This window comes from Euprymna scolopes, chromosome 3 (genome assembly GCF_053919585.1).
Source record: "Euprymna scolopes isolate OS-2025 chromosome 3, ASM5391958v1, whole genome shotgun sequence".
NCBI classification, from domain to species: domain Eukaryota; kingdom Metazoa; phylum Mollusca; class Cephalopoda; order Sepiida; family Sepiolidae; genus Euprymna; species Euprymna scolopes.
This window is the reverse complement of record NC_136484.1, coordinates 68,866,785-68,894,284: the sequence shown is the minus strand read 5'-3', so window position 1 is coordinate 68,894,284 and position 27,500 is coordinate 68,866,785. Positions and strand designations below refer to the sequence as shown.

General features: G+C 31.3%; 1 protein-coding gene across 1 annotated transcript in view; it reads left to right on the top strand.

Moving 5' to 3' along the window:
* Positions 1–27,500, top strand: part of LOC145256084 (uncharacterized) — a 767,766-nt gene that overhangs the window by 451,545 nt on the left and 288,721 nt on the right. The window contains exon 4 of the mRNA XM_080114670.1: positions 19,895–19,960. Within this exon, the coding sequence (XP_079970796.1) occupies positions 19,895–19,960 (66 nt within the window). The remainder of the gene's footprint in view (positions 1–19,894; positions 19,961–27,500) is intronic.

Below are 27,500 nucleotides of genomic sequence, written 5' to 3'. Positions count from 1 at the left end.
TTAGCAATAATTAAATAAAGCGTAGTTTTAGATGTTTTCTTTCAATGAAAAGGGGGATGTGACCAAAAACTAATTCTTACCTTAACTTTTTCCGCTTGTTTGAATTTCTTTTACAAATGCAATGTTATATTTTCGGGTGTTGCTCTTTTTTTAAGTGAATCCTATTTTGTCGCCGGCTAGATTAGAATGACATATTTCAAAATATTATTTATTCAGTGGTCCACCCAATACAGTGGCAGAAAAAAGTTTTTACAAATTGATACATGCTGGAATCTCGTTGTCTGTCCTCAAATTGGTGTACATATTTGTCGACAGATTACAATTGAATTCTCCATCGTCAATATTATGTAGATTAGGTGCACTTTTGTAATCGAATATTCCTTGCCAATCTGTTGTAGATTATACGTGATTTTGTATTCTAATCCTTCGACGCCCACTTGATATAAATTCGATGTAAATTTGCTCTCGAACCTTTCATCGCTAATTTGATATATATTGCAATATGAGTTTGTCCACAAACCATTTCGTCGCCAAATTTGATATAGATTGGATGTATATTCTCGAATTCCTCATCGCCAAATCTGATATATCCTTGGAGGTATATATTCAGTATAAATTAATTTAGAAATAATGGTCAACACAAAGGCGTATTATCCATAAAATGCGCAATGTAACAAATCAGAAATTTACACTTGAATGGTAGTTTGTTAGCGTCTTTTCCTGACTAAGTAATCCATTCTCAGTGGGTATAAGAGTATTCTACTATACCAATTTATTTATATATATATATATATATATATATATATATATATATATATATATATATATATATATATATATATATAAGTGATGTTGTCTTTGTGTGTGCGGAAAAGTTTCTACCAAACTCCTCTCTCAATCATTTGTATCTTTAACAATGTCATTTTAAAAAAAATTGCATACGTATGAATTTAGATCAGACAGTAACAGATAGGGTTGGACAGGTATATAGTTTGGTTTTCATTTTAGATTATAGCACCACCGTTATATTTTTTAACTTTTGAAATCACTGTTATATTTATAATCAATAGAATATTTGTTTTATGTAGTACCTTGTAGTGACCTTGTCAGTGTGTGTGTGAAAAGTTTCTACCAAACTACTCTGTAAATATTTTCTCTACAGAGCTGAAATTATATATACACCTGTAGCACTGTTTCGATTTGGTTATTAGCCAGCAAAAATTGCTGCCAAGCAGTTAAATTGAAACTAAAACACAGTTAAAATTGAAACTAAAACACAGTTAAAATTGCCAGGATAATTGAATAAATCATTACTTCTGCTGTTATTTTTGCACACGTGCGAAATCAAGCATTCATAGCTCGAAGTCGATTAACTTTTAACTTTTCATATCCATTTGTTGGTTGCTCGGGTGATAACGACACTGGAGAGATAAACGACTACACCTGGAGCGGTAAACATTCTGGTTTCGATTCTAGCGCATAGTACTTGAGTCATACTTTTTATAACATTTGAAATCATTATTATATATTGAATAAACAATAGAGAATTGGCTCTATAAATAATAAATGTGTAGTACTTAAAATATAATATGTTTATTTGACGACTGCGCGACGCCATGCAGTCTGATACGTGTGTGTGTTAAACAACACCGACTATAAAGATGAAGATAACAGTCTGTAATAAAACGAATACGAAAAAAAACTTCTTCACTTTTTGCCATGACATTTTCATTAAATCAACTTTTCTTTTTTCTTGTTCTGGTAAAAAAGATAATTGTTAGCTTAATGCATCTTCAATGCCAATAAGTTATAGAAAAGTTTGTAACTTTGATTTAAATGAATTTGATTTCAATTGTACCTCTAATATTGTTTTTTTAATCTTTTTCGGACGCATATTCAATAATGTGCCTCCGTGTGGAATTCATTTTTGTCAAATATATTGAAACTTTAAAACAAATATAATTCATCAAAATACAAAAAAAAAAAAACTAATATCATATTTTAAAACGGAATCAAATAAATTATTTTCTAACATTTGAACAGCTGTCCACAATCCCGTAAGACAAGTCTGAATTCCTCGTTATAAATTAATGACAAAGTGAACGAGATTTGTTAGTTTTTAATGCTGCTTTTCATTTCTCGATGTTTGATATTTCTCAATACATTAACATGTGAATCCCATGCGAAATATTGATCAAAGGAAAATGCGTATAATTTGAATCATGCAATGGAAACAAAACATTCATTTTGACTTGTGTGAATTTCTAAAAGCTTTGATCTATCAAAATCAGAGTATTTTTTGTTATGGAAGCTTATAAATACTCCTTCACGTGTACATTTTTCTAGCTCACGAGAATACTAGTTTAATCTTAGCCACGGAAACTGTTATCCTTGGTTGGCGGATAATGAGGACAAGGTAAAGCAGGTGCATTTGCACGTTGTATGTAGAAAATGATAATCAAGACTCTCTAGAAAATAAGATGACTCCTCGGAAAGACGAGTTGATTTCCTGGAAAAGTTGAGTGACAGATTGGAAAGACAAGCATTTACCAATTTGAATAACGCAACAAATTAAAAATGCACTCAGGATAGCTGTAGCGAGAAGGAGAATATATTGGGTGGATTTAAATAAACAGCGTGCGATTGCGCCATAAGGTTTAACAACCTGCGAAAAGTACGCACCCATTAGCCTGATGGTGCCAGCAACGTAATCCCTCCAAGAGGGGATGTAAATTGAATGATGGGATCACGAATCCGGATTATATTCACCGTATTCAGGAATCAATTGCTGATCATAAGCTATGAGAATCGAACAATAAATGGCATACGAGGGGCGTGCAATAAGTAATGCCCCTCACCCACTTCCCATAGCAGTAGAGCAACGAAACTTTGCACAGTTATCTTTCTCTACATAGGAGCCACCCAGAGTTATGCATTTCTCCCATCGTTTAATGCAGCTCTGGAGACCGTTTTTGTAGAACACCATAGCTTGGTCCTCCAACCACGACGTGACTTCAGAAATCAAGATTGCATCATCTGGGAAACGCTTTTCTTTCAAAAACAACCTCATGGCTGGGAAGAGGTTAAAGTCAGAAGGTACAAGGTCAGGAGAGTATGGAGGATGGGGGAGGATTTCATAACCATACGCCCGTGCTTCTGATCTGGCGACATACGAGTTGTGGACCGGAGCGTTGTCCTGCAGGAGGAGGGTACCTTTGCTGATCTTGCCATGCCTCTTGATTTTTATAGCTTCCCTTAACTTTGCCAAACGTGAAGCATAATAGGCTTCTGTAATCGTAGTACCCTTTGCCAGGAAATCTGTCATCAATACTCCGTCCTGGTCTCAGAAGACTGTGAGCATGACCTTGCCAGCGGAGGGCTGCACCCTTGCCTTCTTTGGAGGTTGTGAGTCCAAGTACTTCCACTGCATTGTCCGGGCTTTGGTCTCTGAATCATAGTGATTGACCCAGGTTTCATCCTGTGTAATCAGTCTTTTGAAAACTTTGACTCATCTTCTTAGCATATCTGCAAATTCATCCTCGAACACTCGACGCGTTCTCGCTTCTGGAATGGTGTGAGCAACCTGGAAATCCATCTGGCAGACACCTTGTGTATATGCAAATGGTTATGAATGATAGTTTCCACAGATCCTGTACTAATCTTGACATATTGGGCTATTTGACGAATAGTAATGCGCCGATCTTCCAAAATGGCAACCTCAACTTGACGGACAGATGCCTCATCAATGGCAGAAGGGGGGGGCGACCAGGTCTGGGAGATGTTTCCACAGACTTCCGGCCATGTTTGAATTCACGATGCCAACGTTTTACAAGGCCATATGATGGGGCATTATCACCATAAGTTTCTTTCATTTCATCAAAAGTCTCCTGTGGTGTGCGTCCTTTCAAATACAAAAACCGGATCACTGCTCGACATTCACCATTTCACACCTGACTCAGTTCAAACACCTGTAAAACAAAAACCACAATTAGTTCAGAGCTGTAATTTGCCACATTACCCGTAGAGATATAAATCATTGCACATGCAAAATTTCAGCTAGATCAGACAACTGGAAGTGTGTCAGGGGCATTACTTATTGCACGCCTCTCGTATCGTACACAGTATACAAGAACTTCCAGATGTCTTCAAGGAGCTTACCGCCCTCCTCCAGAGAGCTTGGAAACGCGGCCTTGTACCCAAAAGAAGAAAATGCGAATTAAATTAAGAACTTCTGCTCAATATCTCTTTGAAATGTAGAGAGGAAGATATTCTTTGTGGTCCTCGTAAAGCGTATGGAGAATGTTCCAATCGCTAAAAAGTACATAGACACATCGATCCAGATATCTAGAATCCCTGATTTTCCTGGCTGTCTCAAGCACACCCAAATAATTTGGCAGTGAAACCTAATAGAATGCTGAATGTTATTTGGTTGAGCCTTGCCAACACGTATGAATTGGGTTCCCACTAGCTTACCCGCATAGTATATATAATATATATATAATATATATAAAATATATATATAATATATATAATATATATATATAATATATATATAACATATATATATAATATATATATATAATATATATATATAATATATATATAATATATATATAATATATATATATAATATATATAATATATATATAATATATATATAATATATAAAATATATATATAATATATATATAATATATATATAATATATATAATATATATAATATATATATAATATAAATAATATATATATAATATATATAATATATATAATATATATATAATATATATAATATATATATAATATATATAATATATATAATATATATATAATATAAATAATATATATATAATATATATAATATATATATAATATAATATATATATAATATATATAATATAATATGTATATATAATTCATATTATATATATATAATATTATAATTTATATATAATATATATAAGATATATATATAATATATATTATATATAAAATATGTATATATATGATATATATAATATATATATAATATATATTATATATAAAATATGTATATATATGATATATATAATATATATACTATATATAATGTATATACTATATATATAATATATATAATATATATAATATATATACTATATATAATATATATATTATATATAATATATATACTATATATAATATATATACTATATATATAATATATATAATATATATAATATATAATATATATATAATATATATAATATATAATATATATATAATATATAATATATATATAATATATATATTATATATATATTATATATAATATATATATTATATATATATTATATATATAATATATATATTATATATATATAATATATATATACAATATATATAATATATATGTAATATGTATGTATATATATGTATATATATAGTTTAATTATTATAGTTAATTATATATCATATATATATTACATATATATATATAATGTATATATATTATATATATATATATATATAATTTAATTAGTGCAAGTGTATTGAATTTAAAAAACGCAATATTTTTCCAAAGTAAGCTATCATAAATGAAATGATATAAGCATTAGGAAAACAATACTTTTCGACAAAAAGTAGGTTAATCCGCGTGGGTTATTTATGATTATGTAATTATAAGCGGGTGTGTAGGTATGTGTGCGTTCGATGTGGGTATGTGTGTTTTGCTATATACTTATAAAATTGAACAATTTCTTGCCTTAACACGTTTTCTTTTCTCATTAAACAAAAGAATTTGTTGTATTTGTAAGGCAGACGCACTCTACGACTTAATGTTAAATTATTTATTGATGTAAAGTGGATATTTTCAAATAAATGTTTCTATATCATTGTCTTTAAATTCAGTTTATGTTTTTAGCTTAATATAATTCATATATTTGTTTATTATTAGTCTTTTATTTTGTGACAAATTTCTTTGAAATAGTGTTCATTGGATATTTTATGCCGGTTCGACCCTAGTATTCAGCTTTACATTGATATATTAGTTATAAACACCCTACGAAAACAATCTCTAATATACTATTTAAAAAAAAAACTATTCAAATATTTTTTTTTACCTAAAGAATTTAAAGTTAACATCTTTTCCTGCTCCCACAGATACTTCAGCAGCATTTAACTTATGCACTACTCGTTATATATTTTAAATATCTTATTTAAATTATGTATTTAATAATGTGTATATTGATGAATTTGAACCATTGACCGTTATAACAGTGATGATTCAACACTTATTTAAATTTACTCAATACAAGCTAGCACACCTTTTCACTGTACTGTTTATGGATATGCTATCTGCGGTCTAATGTTAAATAATTCTATAGTTAATTACGGAATTGATTGTTAAATAAAATATTCCTGAGTCTTGCTAACTGAGTTATAGTTCTTTTTCTCACATGTTTTACGTAAAAATTCATTTACATAGACATAGACTAGCTTAGTTCTTTAGATATCAGGTTGCCAGATCAAGTATTCTGTTCCAGTAAGCACTGCTAAAGATACTGTTGCGTATGATGCGATCCCATATTTGCATCCGGCAAACACGAGGTAACACTATACTCTGTGTGTGTGTGTGTGTGTGTGTGTGTGTGTGTGTGTGTGTGTGTGTGTGTGTGTGTGTGTGTGTGTGTGTAGGGAGAGAGAGAGAAATTATAATTTAATTACGGAATTGGCTGTTATACTTGTGAATAATAAATTAATTAATTCGAAACATCTTGAAATTTGAGAACTATTTGTGTGCATTTTAACTGTGTAGTGAAAACTCATTTTTACTGGCTTTACAAATTTTAGCAAATCCAAAACGTTTTAAAATATAGAACAATTAGAATTATTTTACATAAAACACATCAATAGCATTAAAATAGAATTTGCGTAATGTGATAGTGATTGCAGTAATGTTTACAAAAATGTATTAGTAAAAATTGACGCCACCGAAACCTTATGATTATTAGGTTGGTGCGCAAAAATAATGTATCTTGACGTTCAACTTCATGTCAAAAAACACGACATTATTTTTGCACCAACCTAATACTAAATTTAAGAATACAAATATATATAATTTTACGAATACAACTGATCGACTTAAAAATATTTTAAAAAAAGAATAAAAATAAATACAGTATTTACAAATAAATGTGAAATAAAATTAAAGTATAAATACCACTGAGCAACGTCGAGTCGGGACAGCACATATATATTATGACTAGTTTATGCGTATGATCAAAACTATTTTAAAGTAATAAATGTGTTGCATATATATATTTTCAGTATTTACTCCAAGCAATGTTCAATGCATGAACTAAAAATGCACATTTATGTTTTAATTCCCAGAGGAAATCATCGCATGAATACAATATTTAAAATAAAGTATATATTATCATGTATGCTCCCCTTTATAGATAAGTATTGGATGTTAGGAGAAAGATACATAAACGCAAATGAGTTAATTTTCATTTCGTTATCGCTTTGTAATGTGGGTGTTACATTTTCACTCGTAGATTCAACACGTTGTATCCGGAGTGAGTCGCAAAAGAACGGAAAAGGAAAGAAATTCGACTCAGCTTTTTCAGTTGAAATAAGACATTTATTCAAGATACTTTCCAAAATAACGTATTGCTTTATTTTTAATATAAAAGTCTCTTAGTTCGTCATGTAGTTGACTAAACTGCTGTGTCGAACACGCCCATCTCACGTCGGCACGTCTTGCCGGTGCTCTCACCACATTTTATCCCTTTTTCTTTCTCTTATCTTTCTCCATTGTGATGTTATCTCGTCCACCGGCTCGGACATTTGCATATGTGTCTAGCTGCCGTTGCAGCTAGATTACGTGTCAGATGCCCTGTTACAGCGTAAGTATAAAGGAATAAAAATATTGTTTCATGCTTCTAAGTTACCTCAAAAAACGGATAGAGTTTACAGATAAAATTATTGAGTTACAGTTTTCTGTGTATATTTTATTTGCATTTATCCTAAAGGCATATATATATACTAGCAAATATAGGTTCCTTGCGGTCGCATAATTTTGTTTTTCTGCGAAAAATTGTATCATGACAAACGAACATATATCATACTGCTTCGTAAGTAATAGAATAGTTTCTGATATATATTATTTGATGGTTAACAGTTACATATGGTATCTACAAACAGTAATCTGTTTTAGTCAATGAGACTTCGTCAGGGGGCCCTGAATCCATCGACACCACAAAGGAAAAAAAATATATATGACAAATATTTCATTTAAAAACTGGACAAGTAGGGTGTATCCCGGTTTCGATCGATTTATTGCAGATTTAATGTGGAAACAGGGTTGTGGTGGGAGATTCTTTAGAAAATGCAGAAAGCGAAGTCTGCATTACAATGAACAATGCTGATCGACGAAATCCTAAGAGAAACAAAAACAAAAACAGTACTTTATAGTTCTTATATAAAAATCTGTATTTTTGCTCTTGGAAAATTAAAATCGAACACTTTATTTGTTTTGTCTTTTTACTTATGTCTTACTTATGATATATGATACACATATATGAATAAATTTCATTATAATTCTAAATATTATAAGATAACATTATTTTTCGTTCCTATTTTCAATACTTGCTTCAACAGTTCCCAACACGTGAGTGTTGTATATCGAGATATATTATAAAACGTGTCATATGTTGTATGTGAATATATTTCATAACGGCGTACACGTTGAATAGTTGGGTTTATCTTTTCCTCTGTATATTCGTGTACGTGTAAATGCATGTATGTATATATACGTTGTATCATTTAGTTGATCGCCTAGTGTGTATATTTTAATATTTATGCAACAGGAACCGATTAACGTGGATGTAGCATAACACTTGTAGACAAACATGTAAATAACACAAAACATATCTGAATTATTTATGAACATTTATTCTCATGATCTGACTAGCATTTTCAGAGATTACTCGTTCTTTACATCTTGGCTGTCTGGAATGACGCCGCTTCCCACGTCATGTTGGTCGTCTGTTCTCTCCGATATCAAGCTAACGACTCCTAGAATCTTTCCCGAATCTACATACATCACGTGTTTCTTTACGTCACATCATTACATGTATCAGACCAACCTAATGTCCCTAATCTAGTTATTTGTTTATGCAAACCCCAAAATAATTTTTACATCTATTTTCTATTTTCACATTCCTTTTGCGATTTATATGTTAGCAATCTTTCCCCCAATTTAATTGTTTATTCTACTCATCATAATAATTGATCAAGCGATCAGCCGTCGCTCAAATCCATTAATAATAATAATAAGAAGAAGTTTTGACCTTGGACCTGCTTGCCACAGTAAACACATATACTACGCTATGATCACAGCCTAAAGGGTCATTACATTACAGTGAGTAGAGCTAGTTAGTAAGTTATTAAAATATATTTCTAGAAATTAAGCCACACAAAAACTTCTGCGTTTCATCTCTGTGAGTAATCACCAGGCTAAAATACACAGAATCTGTACATACACATGGTGTTTACTCTATCTCGATAACCAATCATATTCAGTGGTATTCCTTTCACAGCTAATGTTTTCATTAGTTTATTGTAAGGATTCTGGCTATAAAGGTTCGGTTCACTTTTAGTTAACCTTCTATTTCTGAATTATATAGGGATGACTCGCCCGTTTGTGGGTGTGTCGTATTAATAGATAATTATACACTTTCGTGCTTATGGTATTTTCTTGTATTTTACGTGTTGTTTTAGTTTAATTCTTTATTTAATAATTTTAGTTTACTTTTCGCGTGTATTGTTGTCTTAGAGTAAAGTTTAGTCGTGTGTATACAGTTATTTTCTATTTTACTTTTACACTTTAATAGGTTTTGGGTCTTTAAAGTTTACAATTTCAAATTCCCATTCAGATATAATTTACACGAAACGTCTAAATCTGCACAAGTACTACCTTGATGTATTATTATTATCAACTCGATTATGCGCGAGTATTCGCCTTCATTAAGCTCCCTAAAATGGGTCGCTAGTGCTATTTATATTTAGCGTGTAGAGGTTTGTTAATACCATGGACCTTTTGGGTGACTGGTAGAGGGACACTATAGCTATGATCCCCCTTTTCTTTATTTTTTTTCCTCCGTATATTTATATGCGGGATATCATTCCTCACTCGTGTTATTTAACGAGTTTTTTTCATTTAAATAATATATATATATATATATATATATATATATATATTAATCATATATATATAAACCTATAATGCACATTTTATTTTTTTACTCTTCTCCCCACCCTTCCCCCTGTGTACATATATTTTACGGTAATTTTCACCTTAATTTTAATTTCACATTTTTACCTTAATTTTAATTTCTTCCCTTTGTTTAAAAAATCAAAATGCCGTCGTTTATCCCTGACGAGAATGGCGAAAGACGTCTAGGGTTCTAAAAGAACTCTCTTCTCCGTCATATATATATATATATATATATATATATATATATATATATATATATATATATATATATATATATATATATATCGATACAAGCAAACATTTCATGATTATATGCTTTTATCAGATAATCATTTCGTTATCATTACTTGATTGCTGCGTATAAAGTTACACGTGTCTGCACGTGATAGATTGCTGATTTATGTATTAATAATGCTATATAAATATAAAGTATCCGTTCACAACAAAATTTAAGTCGGTGATCATGTGTAGAAAAAGTAGACTTACAAATATGATACCGGAGCATTTCAGAAGTCATATACAATTTAAATCAATAATTGGCAATATTTTTTTCTTAATTATCATCTGATGGCACTCCATTCGATACGCATACTAAGACAAACGTTAAGATATTTGGAATATCGTAAATACGTTTTATTGCGTATTATTCATGTATATTACGAGACTAGAAATAATTTACAAAAACAATAAACGCAGGAAATTGGCAACCGTATAGTTTGTAATTGTATCTCGTTGACACATGTAGTGACATTTCTTAGATCACGTCAACATGATACAAACACCGAAAATTTAGAAATGTAATTCCAACTTTGGACGATAAAATAACATAAAACTTATTTTTTAGTATTTTTTGTAAATCATGCATGGTTTAGCTATAAATGACTTATATTCGTCAAAAAGTTGAAGAGGAGACAAATACAAGCTGATGTCATTCTGTGACTAAAATCATGACCGATCGCGATTATGATTATTAAGTAGTACTCATGAATAAGTAGTGCCCTTGCTCTCGAGCTTGGGAAGATATTCGTTCAAAGAAATAGCTATACCTGATCTTTGATCTATACATTATTTTGTATAGTTTTCCGAAACAAAGAAAGCAGTGTATCGTGATACACTGGGTTAACTGTGACGCGCCTCCGTCAGAAAACGCACCTGGCTTCGCAGAAACCCAGGAGAAATGCTAAAATGCAAAACGGAAGCGGAAGTTACTTCAACGGTTTACGATTCTAACTTGAGCCCCTGGAATTTATGTGGAAATGGCAGAAAACTTGTTTTCCTCCTATATTGCACTTTCAAGGATGTGACATACTCCCACTCAAATTTATGCGATATTCACGTGACACATCATCTAGATTTGGCTTGAATGCAACCATCAAGAAGATCGGGCGTTCAATTTTCTCCTTTAGATAAATCCTCTTTGAACTTAACATTACCAACAAAATGAGGAAAACTGTACACATAACTACGTCTTATATACTAAAGGTGAATTCCACTGAAAGTCTCGAATTTAAAAACAAATTTTTTTCATTTAAATTAATAAAAGAATAACTCGGTTTTCCCATGTTTTTTATTTTAACCATATATGTATTAATTTACCATGATAAATATGCCTTAATTAGGTGACGCTCATTATTTCTAACCACTAGTTAGATATTTAAAATTTTTCCCACTGAAAAACATTTTTCATATAAACCCATTGCACACTGATATACAAATTACACATACTATGACAATTCCTCAACTTATAATAGTTCCTTATGAAAAATTCTTGTCACCTCCCGTAGCAAATAATAATAACTTAAACTTGATACAAAGCTCTTATTTTGGTCAGCGTGTCAGAATTATGTATAGGCAAAAACAAAGCAACATGGCGGTCGCATTTGATTATCTGCCAGTGACTCTCACGAAATAAGGTGAGGTCTCGTTATGCATATATAAATGAGATAGTGTCGACTTAGAAGAAAAGCTGGTTTTCAGAGAAAGAGAGAGATTTTCAGTAATTTAGGCCACGGTATACGTACAGTACAGAGGTGTGACGCTTGCAGCACAAAATTCTGAGGTAAATACTAAGTAGTTGATGATCAATATTTATAATTAACCACGAAATCGACAATTTGAAAAAAAAACCGTACTCTTAATTGTAAATATTATGTTTATTTTAAAAGCAACTGACTTCTAATTTATGATAGAGCTGACTTTTATCAAACAGATGCTGTAGTTAATGTATAAAACATCAACTCTTTAGATACTGGCTACATTTGCATATCATTTTTTGCCAGATATGCTATATTAAGAAATATAATAGCATTTACAATCTTGATGATTGGCACTTTTGTTGCATGTTGAATATACTGTTACATAAACTGGATAATCGGGTGTTTTTGTCTATGACAGTCTCGCAGCATTATATTTTACAGATACAGTAAGTCGCCTTTTACGTAGAAAGAGCTGGGTGAATACTCTGATTCTTTCTCATATTTTTATTTCGACAATAATGATGGTGGCGGCTCGATATCCAGCAATGTTTGTTTGTGTGTCGTCCTCGTCCATCCATGTCTGATTGCAAACACGAAACTTCCCTATTTCCTATCCATAATACGAATCCCAAACGTAAGTGCGTGGATTTGCAAAAAGAGAAAATCCTTTCATGGGACAACAATACACGTTTTACGGTTCACATGGTTATTTGTGTTATATCTCTCTTACCAGAACCTTTTCAAACCGTACTTGTTAAATCAACAGACATTAGAAAACATTTAACTTCTCCCCTATCAAAGCTTGCTTTTGGGAGATATGAGGATCGATACAACCATCAAAATACACGTCCCTTTTAAGAATTTACTACTGGAAAAAAATGGCGACTACTTTTTTTAATTCAATTTTTATTGCAGTGACGACGCACACGATATCTTCTCACTCGTTCTAATCATACATGAAAACTCTCAAAGTTAAAGTTGATGACCAACCCAATTACCATTTTGCAGTTGTTTTTAATTATAATAATTATTACCAAAGTTGTTCCCAAAGAGAAATTATTCGGGACAAGCACGTATAAAGTGTGAGTCGTTAAAAAGCAAAACATCTATAAAACATTCATACAAAATTGTGTACTTGTCGATATTGAGGCAACTAACGATAAAATAAACAAAACAGATATTCTTAAAATAGTTTTATTTAATCTACGTGCCTAGAGATGAAAATGCTATTCACAAGTATAGTTTGACAGATTAACTGACAACATACTATTTTACGAATGGCATACATAGTTACTTATAGTGATTGCGCAATATACTGAATATACATGGATGTATCCAAGGATAAGAAGAATACGTGCCTGTGAGAGCTTGGAAGCTACGGAAGTCGGTGCGCTGTTGTTACTGGCAGGTTAGTGGCAAATATATAATTGAAGTATGAGAAAATGACAACTAGGAAGACGCGTTTTTCTTGCTAATACGAATGAAGATAGACGATTGATTCAGCGACAGACATATGACTATATTTCTCCGCTGAGGTCAGTCAAACTATCAGTCAGCGAGCTCTTACTGCGTTCTTTAATATTACGTTTAGATAATCATTTTCGGCTGTTTTGCAACACAGATCACGCAAAGGACTTTATTTCGTGACTCGTCTGATAGCCAATAAAGAAAGTGTTAGCTCGTTTACAAAGCTGTGTCATAGTTGACAATCAATATACAGGCACGTAAAACAATCAGGCAGCGAAAGCTGTTGGTCTAATTCTGTTCACTTCAGAAGACTACAATCAATAGTAACTTGGTAACCTGTAGTGGAATCGTTTCATTCGGTTCTCTATGGTAATAAAAGCAATGAAATTTTGTTTTGCAATCTTGTATTAACAGCGAAATCAGAAAAGATTTATAAATAATATTAGCTCAATATTTCAACAAATATTAATAAGTAAATAAGAAAAGCAATAATAGGGTAACGAATATGAATAATATAAACGAATGTTATTCCTAATTTTGCTGCTGTAAGAATCAGGTAAAAAAACTACTTGTTATTCCGTCGAAAAGCTGATGTAGTGGCTATTCAGCTCTAAATCAAAAGTGAAAAAAAAAAAAAACATTCTCCACTGAAGCAACATTTGTTTTTGTCTCAATTGACAATGGCCCCTTTATGGGAGCTGGATTTTTCCATATTTAAAAAAAAAACGGCTTTTTATTTAACAGGTACATTTGGTATAATGGGAAGAGTATTCGTTAATGGCCCAAGAGACCAGAGGTTCAATTTTTTTTAATTATACCAAAGACATTAAAAGTGGTACTTGATGTCATCTTGCTAAACACTCAGGATTATAAGGGGAGATCAGTGCAAATAGAGTCATCCTCGTAGCGCCATCTCCAGCATATCGGTGTATCAATGAAGAAAACGGAGTCTTAATGGTCGCCCTGAAGTCGTTTACTTAGGTTTTTGTGTATACATATGTCCCCCGTGAGAATAAAAGTATATAGAAATTACATATAATATCTTTTTAATCCATTGTGGGAAACGACGTTGATTATTACCAGTGTAAGTAACTATACGCAATGCCCTGCTTGTCGGAGTCGAAGACAGTCTTGATATGTTCACTGGAATGTTACAAGAGCTAAAAAGTAATTATTGATTAGAAATCCTTATATTTGGTCGAAATGAAGATCGAGAACAAAGTGATTCTGAAGGAGGCTAAAAGTAGAGAAAAGACATTAGCCATGGCTTGGATAGACTATAAGAAGTTGCATGATAGGATGCCGCAAGTGTACATTATAGAATGTTTGAGAATGTAGAAAATACTAGGTAAGATAATCAATTTGATAGAAAATGCAATGAGACTGGAACTAAACGTTAATGGACAATACATAACAGAAATTAAAAAACAAAAAGGAATCTTCCAAAGGTGATATCCCTATCACCATTACTGTCCGGCATCACCATGATGCCTCTAGACAAGGCGGACACAAGTTCACCAATACAGAAGAAAGAATGAACCACCTAATATACATGGATTACCTGAATCTGTTTGGAATAAAAACAAAGACAGCACTAGAGACGCTAATAAACACAAGCAGAATCTTTAGCCAGGATATCTGAATGGAATTCGGTATGGAAACGTGCACATTGCTGACCATGAGGAGGGGAAAACTAGAAGTAACAGAAGGTAAAGTACTACCCAATCAAACAGAGATAAGGGCTCTAGGTGAACATGATAGCTAGAAATACTCGGACGTTCTGGACTCAGGCACTAAAAGCAACAGAAAGCAAGATAAAATTGGAAAGGAACACTTCAGAAGAACAAGAAAGATAAACTATATGGTAGAAAACTAATTAAAGGAATAAACACATGGGCATTGTCACTAGTAAGCTACTCTGGACCATTTATAAGCTGGACCAAAGAAGAACTAAGGAATCTTGACCAGAAAACCAGAAAACTGACGATGCACAAAGCACTACACCGAAAGGATGATACTGATGATTGTTTGTGAAAAGCAAAGACGGTGGGAGAGGGCTGAAAATGAAATCCACAAGATCTTATGGGACATGTATATGCAAACGAGTAAACCCATCAAATCGAAAAGACCAGATATCATAATAGGTTACAAGAAGTCAGTCCTGCCAGATCGTAAATTTTGCCATTTCAGCAGACCACATAGTGAAGATTAAGGAGACGGAGAAGCAAAGCAAATACATGAAACTGACCAGAGAAATCAGAGGGATCTGGAAAATGAAGACAGTCAAGATAACTCCACTAATAGTAGTATCGCTAGGAACGATACCGAAAAATTTTGAAAAAAGGATGGAACAGATTGAAATCAGAGGGATTACTGAGATAATACAACGACTAACAATAATGAAAACCAGCAATATTAAGGAAAACGCTTGCATGAACTGCACATGAACTGCAGACAAACTGGACACGCAGAAACGGCTCCAGATGAAAAACGCAAATGAACTCGTGGAACCAACGGTATAATTATAAGATATAGTCCTCCTTTCTTTTTTGTGCATGTGTGTCACCATAAACTGCTACCACACCAAAGAAACGAGGAGTGTCAAGGAGGATGGAAAGACTGAGGAGAGAAGGCACTAACCAGACCTTCGCTGGCTGAGTGCAAAGAGAACTGGGACCTAAGGAAGGTTTAATACAACCCAAATTCCAGTGAAGACCAATGGTAGCTACTAACGAGAAATCAATGTGGATGCTGCGATAACGCAAATTCTTTTGCAAAAGTTGTCGAAAGAAATGGAGAGTACTGGAAATCTGGAGAGACTTGTTGTCACTCAGACCTCAGTGAACACCATGAGCTGTTTTTGAAGAGCAATCTCTGATGATGGCTTGTGTCACTACTCCTAATGAGTAAATAATAATAATAATAATAATAATAATAATAATAATAATAATAATAATAATAAATGTACTAGGCGTGGGCGAATCCTTTATTAGAAGTTATATATACATATGTTCTATCGGTAAACAAAGAAATGTATGTTAAAAGCGTTCTCTCATGTCGCTGGAGTACGGATTAAAAAATAATCTCTATGAATATCACATAGCAAAGTGGTAGAAAGGTAAACAGCAAAGTGGTAGAAAGGTAAACAGCAAAGTGGTAGAAAGATAAACAGCAAAGTGGCAGTAAGATAAACATCAAAGTGGTAGAAAGATAAACAGCAAAGTGGTAGAAAGATAAATAGCAAAGTGGTAGAAAAATAAACAATGAAGCTGACATCGCACGTTCAGGGAAATTCGAGGGATATTAAGTAGTGTTTTCATTTGTTATCTTTTTGTACTTGGAGGTTACCGCTTATCAAGTCCCCAGGATTACTCGAGGATTAAGTTTAACGACTGTCGTTTAGAGTGTGAAATAACAATGTAATGATCGGTGAATGTATAACTTGCGTGTGATTTGATTATTAAAGAGGACAGCTCGACAGGAACTTATTTACGTTAGATTTGAAAACGACCATGCTATAGTCAGTTGAAAAGCAGCCCTTCCATATTCTGTTTCATAGACGGGAAGTTCTAGGAAAGAAAATTTAGTCATGAAATTTTAGTTTTTTTACGCACTGATAAGGACTAAAGGTAATAATTGGTATGTGTTGTAGTTGGGCGCGTATTTGTAGCGAATGTTTTTCAAGGGGGTATAGATTGAAGCTTAGTAGAGCACTTGCCATGAAAATAACGATAGTGCAGATATAGACTCGCAACAGCTCTCTGTGAGAAAGATGAAGTAGTAAGGCGAAAAGACCTTCGCACACTAGATGCCGTTATTTTACCTACTAAATTAAAATGACATGAAACAATCATAATACAGTGTAACCCAGATATAACGAAATGAATATAAGAGAGATTTTTTCTTTGATCCCAAATTAAAGCCTGTGTTAATGTACAGTTCAATTCGGATATAAAAATCCTGGATATAAGTGTAACCCGGATATAACAGATTCGTAGGGACCGGAGAAAAAGCTTCTTATATCCGGATCACATTGTACTTTTGTCTAGTTTACAGCGCCTCAACATTTTCACGTACAAAGCCAAGATTGAACTCAAAACTTTAAAAGGAAGCTTTTTGCTGTTTGCAATGTCCACAGATATAACGGATGAAGTGCAGAATCATGGTGATGGCCGCCAGTTAACTTCTAAAGTCTGCCTAGATTCGACGTTCCGTTGATTAAGTACGTTTTCGAGCAAGATTGATTGCGTCTACTCCACTGGACATCGGTTAGTATTGTTTACGAGTAAACAGATTCATTAGTCCTTAATTCCAATGGAAATGAAAACCAATCAATCAGCGGCACCAGCTGTTCTTCTGAATATCATTCGATCGCCTCGTCGCCGTCATCTTTACGTGAATAGATTATATCTTTGTCTATATAAATCAAGTGAATACCTCATCATCTCTCTCAGGATTGACATAATGGATACCGTTGTGGCCCAAGGAAATCGACATGGAGTGTCAAATCCTGTCAGATTTATTCGGTTTAATTATGCATAAATACTGTTGGCAAAGACATGAATAAAATTTCCCTCCACTTATTGGTAAAACAGCAATCTCTGTTTAACTAATCATCTTCAATAAATGAAAAATATACAATAAATAATTCTATACAATAAATAGTTTCAAATACGCATTCTACTTCTGATTTGAATAACTTAAGAATAACTTATATACCGTAAAATAAACAAAACATATACTTTTGTTTTCTGTATTGTCTTAATTTCTTTGCTTTTCGACCTATAGCCTTCTCTTCACTTCCCCCCTCTCTCCCTCTCTCTCTCTCACACACACACACGCACACACACACACACACACAACATATACTATCTCTCTCTTTTTCTTCCTGTCTATCAATATTCAAACGTGATGCAAATGCAAAAGCTAAAACACAACTTATTTATACTCTCATCAAAGTTTCATCCTTATTGAAGATCCAGATGTTCTATTTAATACCATAAAATGATAACGATAATAAAATGTAATGTGTAGTAAATAACTAAGGAAATAAAAAATATTCAGTCAATTACATCATATATTCTAAATTCTAATGACTATGGTTCGTTCAACAAACACAAAAAAAAACTCTTTCCACGTTTTCTTTAATTTCTATGTCATTTGAAAAAACACTCATTGCATACCATAGACGCATGTCACATATTAAATTTCTACAGCAATGTTTTTTGTTTGTTTATTTTTAAACAAAACAAAACACTTTTCAAATAGAAAAGGCACAAAATAAAAGCGTACAGCATGGATTCGCTTTTGGATATACGTATTAATGTGAGTGTGTGTGTGTGGCGGTGTCTTTGTATGTGTGTGTTGTATGTGTGTTGCATGTATGTGTGGGTGGATGTAGATTAAAAGGCACTGGTCAGTACTTAGTTGACCATAGCTAAGGTTCTTAACTTACAGACTCCAAGACAAGAAAACTAAATTCTCAAGTACCTTATGCCATAAAAACCAAAAGTTAGGTTGGATGGGGGAAAGGGAAATGAAAAAGATGTTTATTATCTTCAAAGACCTCACTCATCCTCTTACCGTTTTTATGACTCCCACCCAGGTTGCATTCTAACTTGATAAACGAAATAGGAAAATGTATTTGGTGGAAATATCACTTTTGACGGTAATTCTTGGCCTGAAGACGTAATCCCCTAACGTGGGTGATTACAGAAACATGTATGCACATATGTAGCCATTAATGTTTGTATAAATAAAATTAATATACCTGCTCTGTTCACTCATTTAGCACTATTTTTGGTAGACACATGTTGTTTACTTGGATGTACTTCTAGGAAACTAAACTCTACTGGCTATATATATATATACATATATATATATATATATATATATATATATATATATATATATATATAATTTAGTTGTGAGCCGATAAAAATTAAAACATAATAAAGAAACTAATAATACAATTATTGATTGTGACAAATGATTAATTTAGTCTGCAATTAACAGAAAATAACACAAACGAAAATATGATTAGAATTCCCAAAATAAATCGCCGAAAATACCACGTGCTAATATTATGTGATTATAGATGTCAAATATTGTGGAAAATTTGCAGACATATTAGCAACACAAAAGTTTTGTTTTTTATATCTAAAATCGTATTATTTCTCTCGTCTTTTACAGGAAAATGATGCTCGAATCATTATTGGCGGTTTTTCAGAAGACGCTGCCCGAAAAGTTATTTGCGAGGTTTGTGATATCATGTGTATTTGGTGAATTAATACAACACTTTTGTTGTTTGCTTTTATGTATGATTATATTTTGCGAGCAATAATTATTAAAATAATTGTAAGTATAATTTTGAAGATGGTTTCAATATATAATTATATTATGGGTTTCCATTTACATTCATTTCATAATTTCCATATATATACATATATATATATATGTGTGTGTGTGTGTATATGTATATGTATGTATATATTTATATGTATATATGTATATATATGTATATATATGTATATGTATATATGTATATGTATATATATATATGTATATATATGTATATGTATATATATATGTATATGTATATATATGTATATGTATATATATGTATATATATGTATATATGTATATATATATATGTATATGTATATATATATATATATGTATATGTATATATATATGTATATGTATATATATGTATATGTATATATGTATATGTATATATATATGTATATGTATATATATGCATATATATATATGTATATATATATGTATATGTATATATATGTATATGTATATATATGTATATGTATATATATGCATATATATATATATATATATATATATGTATATGTATATATATGTATATATATATGTATATGTATATATATGTATATTGATTGATTGATTGTTTTTGTTTTACGGCATATAAACCCTTTCTAGGTCATTTAATGCCGATCCAGTGATTTTTAAGAAAAAGATTTTAATAGAATATTTGATTTTTTTTTCAAAGAAGTTTCTATTAAACCCATAGTTGGGACCCTAACAGGTACTACCACTCTGGGTCAGAATGGACCTGGGAAAAATGGCAATTAAGGGGTGGCTCAAAACTTCCCAAAGCCCACAAGCTGGGGCCTCACCATCGGATATAGTTTAAGGTTATATCCAGGACCGGGAAGTAGGGAAGGAAAAAGAAAGGGGGAGGGAAGGGGCTGTTGATTTTTTTGTTTGTTTTTGTAGAACATAACAAAGTTTTATAAAATAGAATAGAAAACAAAAACAGAAATCGATGTAGTTGCATTTCGTCTCAGAAAGCCAATAGGCAACCTGATCCGGTAGCACCAGTATATATATATATATATATATATATATATATATATATATATATATATATACGTATATATATGTATATATATATATATATACGTATATATATGTATATATATATACGTATATATATATGTATATATATACGTATATATATATGTATATATATATACGTATATATATACGTATATATATAGGTATATATATATGTATATATATACGTATATACATATATATATATATACGTATATATATATACGTGTATATATATATATGTATATATATATACGTATATATATACGTATATATATATACGTATATATATATACGTATATATATATACGTATATATATATGTATATATATACGTATATATATATACGTATATATATATACGTATATATACGTATATATATACGTATATATATACGTATATATATACGTATATATATATACGTATATATATATATATACGTATATATATATGTATATATATATATGTATACGTATATATATATGTATACGTATATATATATGTATACGTATATATATATGTATATATATATGTATACGTATATATATGTATACGTATATATATGTGTATACGTATATATATATGTATACGTATACGTATATGTATATATATGTATACGTATATGTATATATATGTATATGCATATGTATATATATGTATACATATATGTATATGCATATGTATATATATGTATACATATATGTATACGTATATGTATATATATGTATACGTATATGTATATATATGTATACGTATATGTATATATATGTATACGCATATGTATATATATGTATGCATATATGTATACGTATATGTATATATATGTATACGCATATGTATATATATGTATACGTATATATATATATATGTATATATGTATATGTATATATGTACATATATATATGTATGTATACGTATATATATGTATGTATACGTATATATATATGTATATATATGTATATGTATATATGTACATGTATATATATATGTATATATATGTATGTGTATATATGTACATGTATATATATATGTATATATATGTATATATATGAATGTATATATATGTATATATATATGTATATGTATGTATGTATATGTATGTATGTATATATATGTATATATATATGTATATGTGTGTATGTATGTGTACATATGTATATATTATATATGTACATATATATGCATATATATATGTACATATATATAGTACATATATATATATGTATATATATGTACATATATATATATGTATGTATATATATGTACATATATATATGTATGTATATATATATGTACATATATATATATATATGTATGTATATATATATGTACATATATATGTACATATATATATGTACACATATATATGCACATATATATATGTATATATATGCATGTATATATATGCATGTATATATATGTATGTATATATATATATGTATGTGTATATATATGTACGTATATATATGTATGTGTGTATATATATGTATGATAATATATATGTATGTATATATATATATATGTGTATATATATGTATATGTATATATATATGTATGTGTATATATATGTATGTATATATATATGTATGTGTATATATGTATGTATATATGTATGTATATATATGTATGTATGTATATGTATGTATGTATATGTATGTATATATATGTATATGTATGTATATGTATGTATATATATATGTATGTATGTATATATATTTATGTATGTATATATATGTATGTATATATATATGTGTATATATATGTATGTATATATATATGTATGTGTATATATATATGTGTATATATATGTATGTATGTATGCATATATATATATATGTATACAAACAGATGCATGCTTGTATGTGTACGTGTATATGTTTATTTCGATATATGTGGGGTATAGATGACTCCCAAAAGCTTTGTTTAGGCAACCCCTCTGGGTGAAGAAAATCTCTGTCATAAAAAAAGAAAATTACAAAAAAACAAAAACATAAAGCGGGAGACCAGTACCCGTATTAAGCTGGTCTGCAGTTTGATTTTTTTCTGGCTGTCTTGCTCATGCTTGTTGCTGTATCTCAACATTTTGAACCAAGAGAGAGACTTAGCTGTCGTACAAAGCTAAAACTCTGTAGCATCATCTTTGTATAGATACTTCCTCAGGCATTCGTCTATAAAAAATTGTCCGTGGCGATGGAAAAATTGTCACACGTGTAGCCCTGAAATGCTGGAAGCATGTAATAATTGATCTGCCATCATTCTATATATGTATGTATGTATGTATGTATGTATGTATGTATGTATGTTAATATATGTATCTATTTATATATGTATGTATATATGTATGTGTGTATATATTTTTATGTATTTATTTATTGTGTATATATGTTTATGTGTGTTTGTATATGTATATGTATATGTATTTATGCACATATATGTATGCGTATGGGTGCATATATGTGTGTGCGTATGGGTGCATATATATGTATCTGGGTAACTTCATGTGTATACATGTGTACGTATTTGTATGCGAATATGTATGTATATTTGTGTATGTATTTGTATATGTTTGTATATATGTGTATGCATATGTATGTATATGTATGCATGTGTGTATGTATATGTTTGTATGTATGTGTTATATATATGGTGTATATATGTATGTATGGATGTGTGCATGTGTGTATGTTTATGGGTATGTATGTGTACGTATGTGTGTATATGTATATATATATGTATGAATGCAAACGACCGTCTTTAATGTCATGTCTGCTTGAGCGTGTGGATTCGCTGGCAGGACTAAAAAAGAGTATAAAAAGATTTAAAAAAAAAAAAGGTTATCTTCGGGCTCATGGACTTTCAGTGACTGAGGGAGTGGCACTCGTCTGACAAGACGTTGCAATCATCAATCATCAATCATCATATATATATATGTATGGATATATACATGTATGTATATATATGTATGTATATATATGTATATATATGCATATATGTATGTATATATATGTATATATATGATATATATAATATATATAATATATATAATATATATAATATATATTATATATAATATATATTGTATATAATATATATACATATACACACACACATAGAGAGCTAGAGAGAAAATAAATGTAAATACAGCCTTTATTAAATGGTCTTTAGAAAAAAAAAACATTTACTCGCTTTATAAACAATCATAAATGACTTAATTATCTGAAATAAGCGTCAATGCATATTTTAATGATAATTTTATTGCCACAACAAAGAAAATATACATTTATATTAAACAGTGATAAAACAATACAAATTAGACTCAATACAATTAAAGCTAAAACTGCAAAAGAAGCAATTACAATTTAACTGAAAATAAAGTAATTAGGATGTAATAAATGAATTAAACGTTAAATTTAATAACAAAATTAAAGCTAAAACTGCAATAAAAACAATCAATATCGAACTGTAATAAAAAAAGTAAAGTAACTAAACTGAATTAAAAGCAATTATAAGTTAAACTCCTGTGAATAAAGATATGAAACTATAATATAAACAATTTTAAATAAGTCTTCAATGTATTAGGTTAATGCAAAACAATATTGTTTTCTCACATATGTTATGTTTGTATATGATTTCTGAATTAATTCATTGATATATATAGCCATGTTATATATCATTTTGAAGCGCGTTTTTTTTTCGCTCTATCGAATCATGTTATTCGATAGCGTTCTTAATCTCTTCATTTATTTTTTTGCGGGCTTTTAGATAGCATGGACAAAATTCAAATCCGCACGATTTTCTTGTTCCAGTTGAAACTAGGCCGAAAATCTGCTGAGACAGCTCATAATATCAATAATGTGTTTGACCCAGGAACTACTAACGATAGTTTCAAAGATAAGGACGGTCGCGGCCGGCCGACTACGGTTGATAACGAACATTTGAAAGCCTTAATTGAAGCCGATCCTCGCAAAACCACAAGAGATGCTGTCGCACTCGAGGTCAACTACTCAACAGTCGTTCGCCATTTAAAGCAAATTGGAGAGTCAAAAAAGTTGGATAAATGGGTGCCGCATGAATTGAATGATAATAAAAAAAATCCTCGTTTTGAAGTGTCTTCTACGCTCCTTCTGCGCTACAAAAACGGCCAATTTCTCGAGCGGATTGTGACGTGTGATGAGAAGTGGATTCTCTACGACAACTGGCGACGTTCGGCACAGTGGTTGGATGCCGGAGAAACTCCATAATACTTCCTGACGCCAAAATTGCACCCAAAAAAGTTTATGGTGATTGTTTGGTGGTCTGTGGCCAGTCTCATCCATCATGCCTTCTTGAATCCGGGCGAAACGATTATGGCGGAGAAGTACTGCCGACAAATTGACGAAATGCACCAGAAACTTCAACGTATGTGCCCGGGATTGGTCAATAGGAAGGGACTAATTTTCCTCCATGATAACGCTCGCCGGCATGTTGCTCAACTGACCCTGTAGAAGCTGAACGAATTGAGCTACGAAAATCTGCCTAATCTGTCATATTCACAGAACCTCTCGCTCACCGATTATCACTTTTTGTAAGCATCTCGACAACTTTCTGCACGAAAAATGCTTCAAAAGCCGAAATGATGCCGAATCGGCCTTTAATTACTTCATCGCTTCCAGAACTCTGGCTTTCTATACTAATGGGATAAATAAGCTTGTTTCTCGTTGGCAAAAATGTGTCGATTCTAATGGTTCTTATTTCGATTGATAAAGTTTATTATGAAAGGAGTTATGATCTTTTGAAGTTAAACGTCAAAAATTGACATTATTTTTGCACCAACCTAATAATCAATATTAAGCTATAATAAAGCATTTAAATATATAATTCTACTATAATCAGCCTCTGTCCCATCGACGAAATGTTTCACCCCTCTGCCTGTTCTACAAGTACTTTAACGGTAAATGCTCCGACGAACTGCAAGTACTTGTACCCCCTTCGAATTAATACTCCAGACAAACCCGACAAGCAGCAAAATCTCACCCCCTTCACAGTAGAGATCCCTAGGTGTAAGAGAGCCTTCTACTCCAGTAGTTTCTTCCTCAGAACCGCTAGACTTAGGAATTCCCTTCCGGTTTCCTACTTCCCAACTGTACTGACATGCAGAAGTTCAAGTGTAACGTGAACCGACATCTTGCTGCCCAACTATCCACATAGTACCCCTGTAGCTTATGTCCCTGATAATAGCTCCTTACATCAAAGTTGCAATGTGCCTTGTTTGGGGTGAAAATGTAATAAATAGATAACTTAAAATTGATTTTTTTTATCTATTATATATATAAAAGTGAACGTGTCTGTGTGTGTATGTGTCTGTGTACATTTTCCTACGCAATAACCCTGTCAATTTTCAGTCAACAGACGCGAAATTTGATATACAGGTTACTGAGATTTGGGAAAATCTTTGTAATCAGTTTTCGGCCAGAAATTTGGCTGTTAAGGGGGTCAAAGTTCAACAACTTGACCTTTGAGAACTCTACCAAACTCTTTCGACAATTTTGGGTCTAAACACTTGACATTTTAGCTATAAGTTCCTTGGGAATGGATCTAACTTAATTACTTTATTTGAGCCCAAAACATATAATCTTAAGAGGTCATAATAGGAGTCAAAGTTAAAAAAATTGACTTCTGCGGCCTCTACCAAATTACTCAGAAAAATGTATGTTTGTATGTCTGCCTAGAACTTTCGACATATGCGACGGATTTTTACAAGATCAGGATCGTTTTGAAGTTCGACCTTTTAGACGACAAATATCGAAAAATTGGCTAAAAATACTAATTTCTTCACCCTCAACTACGGGGGGGTCGCGTTTTGCCGATATTTTTTAAAGTGATCATCTTCTTTCGATTGTCTAGCCTTAATTTAAACATAAGTCACTTCCAGTTTGGCGGTGGTCGTAACAGCAAAGGTGTTAGGTTTCCCCCCTGTTCTTTTCCTCCTTCTAGGTACGGGCTCGAGCCTGCATTCCTATTTCCAATTTTTTTTTTTTTTTTTTGCTAAACAGATACATCCATACACCCGGGCATCGCCGGGCTAAAATGCTAGTCTATATATCTATAAAAGTGAAAGTGTCTGTCTGTGTGTATATGTGTATGTGTGTGTGTGTCTGTGTACATTTCCCTACGCAATAACTCTGACAATTTTTAGTCTACAGACTCGAAATTTGATATACAGGGTACTGAGATTTGGGAAACTCGATGTGATCGGTTTTCGGCCAGAAATTTTGCTGTTAAGGGGGTCAAAGTTCAACGATTTGACCTTTGAGAACTCCACCAAACTCCTCCGATAATTTTGGGTCTAAACACTTGAAATTTTAGATAAAGGTTCCTTGGATATGGATCTAATTAATAACTTGAGTTGAGCCCAAAACAATAAATTTTAAGGGATCATAATAGG